At 41.1% G+C, this 6,606-nt stretch overlaps 1 protein-coding gene across 1 annotated transcript; it reads right to left on the bottom strand.

The window, feature by feature from the left end:
* Positions 1-1,389: 1,389 nt before the first annotated feature.
* Positions 1,390-5,819, bottom strand: ppic (peptidylprolyl isomerase C). The gene is made up of 6 exons (XM_037483551.2): positions 5,224-5,819; positions 4,553-4,666; positions 3,603-3,696; positions 2,427-2,494; positions 2,233-2,349; positions 1,390-1,672 (listed from the first exon to the last, which is right to left on the bottom strand). The coding sequence occupies exons 1-6, from the start codon at positions 5,464-5,466 to the stop codon at positions 1,544-1,546; spliced, it is 765 nt and encodes a 254-aa protein (XP_037339448.2). The 5' UTR covers positions 5,467-5,819; the 3' UTR covers positions 1,390-1,543.
* Between the last annotated feature and the right edge of the window lie 787 nt (positions 5,820-6,606).

The raw sequence follows: 6,606 nt of genomic DNA, 5'->3' as shown, positions 1-6,606 counted from the left end.
AGATACATTTCTAGTGAGCAAACTAAAGCGATAAATGACTGTAACAAAATGTCCTCTTTTACTTTTATATAACAGCAAGTTAAGCTATAATGGTTTCAGTTTGTATATAAAATCATTATATTGATTTAGTTATGATTTAAAATATATAGTTTGTACTGAAACAAAAGTCTTGGTGAAAAAACTAAAATAGTTGCTTCAAACAATTAGTGTGTTTTAATTAGTTTACTTGAAAGTCAAAACTAAACTTGGGTTGTTTTATTGCAAATGATTAAAAAAGTAAAAAGGGAGTGTGAATATATTTACTTAGTGTCAAAGTAAAGTTTGATCTTTGGCAAAAGCAATATTTTTGATTGATATAGTTTAAAGTTTTTTTAAAACAATTTCAGAAAAACTAAATAATTTAAGTTGCCCTCTGCTCTGAAGCTTAAAATAAACGGGATAAAAGACCAAAACACTTGGTGTTTTTTAGTATTGTTTATTGTATAAAACACTCTCCTGTTGCTACAATAAGAACTACATATGTTTGTTTGTTTGTTCAGAACTTCTCTACATCATCATGCTACTGTGACAACATACCATGGAAAAGAACAATGACAAAAGGGTGAAAGAACAACAGTCAGAATATGGTAACCATGGGTAACGACACAAGGAGAGCTACAGTGGTAATAACCACACGTCTTCCTTCCCATGCAATTTTGGCAGAATAATTCATCAGGAAGTCTCTTTTTATTCAAAGCATGAACCTAAACCTTGATCTTTAATGACAGAACTATAAAAAACAAGAAATGCAATAATGGCATTTCACACAGTTGCGACAGTCTAGTCTTTTGCATATATGTTTGAAATCGATATTTTGACGAGATGCATAGAAAGGGAGTAAAAAGAATCGGCATATTAAGAATTGTATGTATAACGTAAGATATTAAAGGAGAGCTACACTGTTTAGGAAGTGAGGAGCTGGGATGTAGTTTCTTCAGTTCTTAAAGTTTCTTTGTGAAGATGATCTTAATCAACAAAATGTGGAAAAATCAAAACCTTTTGCAATAGTCCAAACTCCAATGAACAATAGCAAAGATTTCTTTGTAGGGAACGTGTGAAGCGAACTCCCGCTTTGCTACAAAAATACATCAAACTTGTCACACTGTATTTGCATAATACTGTTCTGTACTACTGTACTTTAGTTCCTTTCATATTGAGTTGTTTGACATCATGTGAGTTGTTGAAATGCAACATGCTAACGTTGCATGTTAAAATGTTGACGTTCGTGTATCAACATTTAAAAAATATATTTAGTGCTAAATTATTTGTTTTGTTTCAGTCATAAATACAGATCAACATTTCAATGATCTTTTAGGGAACACATTTAAACCTGCATGTACTTCTTTAGAAAGGTTTTGGTATCAATGCGGTGAATTCTCTATCAGAAGGTTCGGCAGTATACTGAGCCCTTATCACGTGAACATGCAAAAGGTGATAATATGAACAAGTGAATTTGGCAAAACGTCCTTGTGATTGCTCATCAGACCATGAGACTCCATAACGTCTACCAGCCCTCCACCTCCACCACGAAGGGCTCTTTGACGGCGATCCGCCCGCTGTTGATGATCACGCACTCGGTGTACGGAAGGTTCCAGTCGTTGGTGTCCTGGAGCTCGATGGTGTGAACCACGGACTGCCAGGAGACAACCAGGGGGTACGGAACAGGTTTCATACTATTAGAGTAGTAGTAGTATAGTGGGGGTCCAGTTGAGAATGTCTGGTTCATGATCCAGTCCAAAAAATAATGTATTACACCGATTGTAGGAGGTTAAGGTCTCTTTTGTTGGGACAAGCAGTGGAAACACTAAAGGACCATGACGTTTCTGTTGGTCGTGTCAAAAGCATCGCGAGTAAACAAAGACACGAGTCAAAAAGTTTGCCCCCCCTCTGCTATAGACTGATCCTATGAGGGATATCTAATGGACAACTTAAGTACTGTAAGGTAGACTATTATGAAGTTGTAGACCCAACACAGAGAAGGGAAGAAAAGGAGTTCAATATGGAAATTAAATGTGACTAAAACAAGAATTTAACTGGACTAAAATGTAAGTTTTCGTCGACTAAAACTAAGAAGGCTTAGAATGACTAAATGTGACTAAAACTAACATGCATTTTCATCTAAAAGACTAAGACTAAATCAAAAATAGCTGCCAAAATGAACACTGCTACCCATCATGAAAAGCCTCCACCCACCATCCCGTCCAGGATTTTGCCAAAAACCACGTGTTTCCCGTCCAGCCACGGCGCTCTGGCAGCCAGGACGAAGAACTGCGACCCGTTGGTGTCGGGACCCGCGTTGGCCATACTCACCTGGGCACAAGGAGCCGTGATGTCACACAGTCACGCTGACACGTTGGTCCTCAATAAGGAAACATGCATGAGCTCACCCAGCCGGCGCCGAAATGCTTCAGTTTAAAGTTTTCATCTGCAAAGGTTGTTCCGTAGATGCTGTGACCTGGAAGGATGAGAACCTTTTCTGTTTTGGGTTGTATGACTTTATTTTTTGCTTACTGAAGGTAAACCAGCGTACTGAGGAGCTGTGTCCACCAGGAGACCTTTAAACCCCCACCCCATGTGGTTTCATGGTGGAGATGAAACCCAACTCACTCAAACCTAACTGTTGGTTTACTGACTCAAACCTAACTGTTGGTTTACTGACTTAAACCTAACTGTTGGTTTACTGACTCAAACCTAACTGTTGGTTTACTGACTTAAACCTAACTGTTGGTTTACTGACTCAAACCTAACTGTTGGTTTACTGACTCAAACCTAACTGTTGGTTTACTGACTCAAACCTAACTGTTGGTTTACTGACTCAAACCTAACTGTTGGTTTACTGACTCAAACCTAACTGTTGGTTTACTGACTCAAACCTAACTGTTGGTTTACTGACTTAAACCTAACTGTTGGTTTACTGACTCAAACCTAACTGTTGGTTTACTGACTCAAACCTAACTGTTGGTTTACTGACTCAAACCTAACTGTTGGTTTACTGACTCAAACCTAACTGTTGGTTTACTGACTCAAACCTAACTGTTGGTTTACTGACTCAAACCTAACTGTTGGTTTACTGACTCAAACCTAACTGTTGGTTTACTGACTCAAACCTAACTGTTGGTTTACTGACTCAAACCTAACTGTTGGTTTACTGACTCAAACCTAACTGTTGGTTTACTGACTCAAACCTAACTGTTGGTTTACTGACTCAAACCTAACTGTTGGTTTACTGACTTAAACCTAACTGTTGGTTTACTGACTCAAACCTAACTGTTGGTTTACTGACTCAAACCTAACTGTTGGTTTACTGACTCAAACCTAACTGTTGGTTTACTGACTCAAACCTAACTGTTGGTTTACTGACTCAAACCTAACTGTTGGTTTACTGACTCAAACCTAACTGTTGGTTTACTGACTCAAACCTAACTGTTGGTTTACTGACTCAAACCTAACTGTTGGTTTACTGACTCAAACCTAACTGTTGGTTTACTGACTCAAACCTAACTGTTGGGTTACTGACTTAAACCCGTTGGTTCAGTTTGACGGTCTCTTTTGAAGTCCCTCACCTCCGGTCCCGTCTCCGGCCGTGAAGTCTCCTCCCTGGATCATGAAGTCTTTGATGACTCTGTGGAACTTGGTCCCTTTGTAGCTGTAACCTTTCTGCAGAGACACAAAGCAACTCAACGTCTGCACAAACAACAAAACAAACACAAACATCAAAACAAACAAACAAACACAAACAACAAAACAAACACAAACATCAAAACAAACACAAACAACAAAACAAACATCAAAACAAACAACAAAACAAACATCAAAACAAACAAACAACCAACAACCAACAAATCAAACATCAAAACAAACAACAAAACAAACATAAAAACAAACACAAACAACCAAACAAAGAGGACCACCACGGCGCACAGAACCACGGACACAATCAGGGACTTGAGATGTTTACACCTCATAAGATGAGAGTTACAGAGACTGCAGAAGACTTTTATTCTGAAGTACATTTAAACCAAAAGTTAATATAATTAATAAATAAGCAATCCAGAGTAAAGTTTAATTAGGGCTGTCAACGTTAACGTTTTATTCTATTATTTATATGACCGAGATTAATGCGATAAAATATTTTAACAAAGTTGACCACGGAGACGAAACCGCCGCAAGCTGCAGTCAGTTCGTTTAATTGTGATTATTGTGCAGTTAATTAGTTAATTAAAAAAAATTATTGACACCACTAAATTTAACCAAAGTTAATATATTTTAAATATTCAAAATGATATATTTAAAATATTTCCTCATTCAGATTTATTAAACTTCTCTATCGCTAAAGTACATTTTTGTTATACATTGTTTACAGTGAAATATAAATGCTGAAAATGCTGTAATATAGAAAAATGTAATAAATAAATCGAATAAAAACTTGCTAAATGGCAGCTGTGTGTGTGCGTGTGTGTGTTTGTTTGTGTGAGACGGTGTGCGTTTGTGTGTGTTCACTCCATCGGCCCACCTCTCCGGTTGCCAGGGCGACAAAGTTATTGACAGTTAGTGGGACGACCTCCCCGAAAAGACCGACGACAATCCGTCCGACCTCCTGACCTGCTACTGTGATGTCAAAGAACACCTGGACACACACACACACACACACACACACACAGAATCAGAAGTGACATGAAACATTTACTTTGTTTCAATATTTCTACTCCACATTCAGAAAGAGAATATGTAATATAGACTTTTGATACATTATAGAGAAGAGGAAACACGTCCTACACGTCTGACAATAAATCCGTAAATCTGACTATTACTTTGGGATTTTAGTACAACACCATGAAGTTAACTTTTATAAGAGCATAGTTTAACCTGCTGGTCAACTCTTTATCTTAATTTCCATCAGTCAGAAGAATGTTCTCTTCTTAACACCCTTTCAGAATAAGAGCACGACTTGAAGGAGCAGGGTCAGTCATTAGATGGTTTAATATGAAAGTATCTACTGCGGACATATTGTGAGCCATCGTTTCAGAACGTGTGTTTGTGTTTGTATGCGTGCTCGTGCTCGTGTGCCGGGGGCGCGCACGGCTGCTCGCCTTCTGAATGCAGAGTGAAGAGAAGCCTCGGCGTCTTTTTGCTTCCTGCTTTTTTAGATTCGCGCGGATAAACGCGTCTGACGTCATGACCCACCTTGTCGGTGACTCGCGGTCCGGTCCGCGAAGCCGCACCGGTCTCCGGCTGCAGGTAAGCGGCAGAGAGGAAGAGCAGAGCGGGGAGGACCGTGCGGAGCTCCATCTTCAACCGGAGACACACGGAGGGGAGGGGGAAGAGGAGGAGGAGGAGGAGGAGGAGGAGGAAGAGGAACCCACAGCTGTGCGGCTGGCCGGGAAACTGAGCTAAAAACACGCATACGTCATCGGACCACGCCCCCATGGGAAGGACCCGGATCAACGTAGCGCCCCGCGAGGGGAGGAGAGGAGATAAGTAAGGTATATAGGGAGAGGAGATAAGGAGGTGAGAGAAGGAGACAAGGAGAGGAGACCAGGAAAGGAAAGGAGGCAGGGAGATAAGGAGGGGAGAGGGGAGAAGTAGAGGAGAGGAGGGGAGATAAGGAGGGAAGATCGGGAGGATAGAGGAAAAGAGAGGAGAGGAGACAAGAACGTTGAAGAGTGAAGGAGAGCATAGGAGTCAAGGAGAGAAGAAGTGGAGACAAAGAGAGGAGATAAAGAGCGAGGAGTAGAAGAAACTGGTAGAGGAGAGGAGATAAGGAGGCGATTTCAATGATTCTATGTATTCTTTGATGTACACTCACCGGCCACTTTATTAGGTACCCCATGCTAGTAACGGGTTGGACCCCCTTTTGCCTTCAGAACTGCCTCAATTCTTCGTGGCATAGATTCAACAAGGTGCTGGAAGCATTCCTCAGGGAGTTTGGTCCATATTGACATGATGGCATCACACAGTTGCCGCAGATTTGTCGGCTGCACATCCATGATGCGAATCTCCCGTTCCACCACATCCCAAAGATGCTCTATTGGATTGAGATCTGGTGATTGTGGAGGCCATTTGAGTACAGCGAACTCATTGTCATGTTCAAGAAACCAGTCTGAGATGATTCCAGCTTTATGACATGGCGCTTTATCCTGCTGAAAGTAGCCATCAGAAGTTGGGTACATTGTGGTCATAAAGGGATGGACATGGTCAGCAACAATACTCAGGTAGGCTGTGGCGTTGCAACGATGCTCAATTGGTACCAAGGGGCCCAAAGAGTGCCAAGAAAATATTCCCCACACCATGACACCACCACCACCAGCCTGAACCGTTGATACAAGGCAGGATGGATCCATGCTTTCATGTTGTAGACGCCAAATTCTGACCCTACCATCCGAATGTCGCAGCAGAAATCGAGACTCATCAGACCAGGCAACGTTTTTCCAATCTTCTATTGTCCAATTTCGATGAGCTTGTGCAAATTGTAGCCTCAGTTTCCTGTTCTTAGCTGAAAGGAGTGGCACCCGGTGTGGTCTTCTGCTGCTGTAGCCCATCTGCCTCAAAGTTCGACGTACTGTGCGT

This window comes from Pungitius pungitius, chromosome 5 (genome assembly GCF_949316345.1).
Source record: "Pungitius pungitius chromosome 5, fPunPun2.1, whole genome shotgun sequence".
Taxonomy (NCBI): Eukaryota; Metazoa; Chordata; class Actinopteri; order Perciformes; family Gasterosteidae; genus Pungitius; species Pungitius pungitius.
The sequence above is the reverse complement of the archived record's forward strand: the minus strand, read 5'-3'. Positions and strand labels throughout refer to the sequence as shown.

Excerpts from the sequence above, each read along its gene's own strand:
- ppic (XM_037483551.2), bottom strand. The coding sequence starts at position 5,466 with ATGGGGGCGTGGTCCGATGACGTATGCGTGTTTTTAGCTCAGTTTCCC. Across the intron at positions 4,667-5,223 it reads GACCGCGAGTCACCGACAAG|GTGTTCTTTGACATCACAGT; the intron begins GTGGGTCATGAC and ends GTGTGTGTCCAG. Across the intron at positions 1,673-2,232 it reads GCAAAATCCTGGACGGGATG|TCCGTGGTTCACACCATCGA; the intron begins GTGGGTGGAGGC and ends GTCTCCTGGCAG.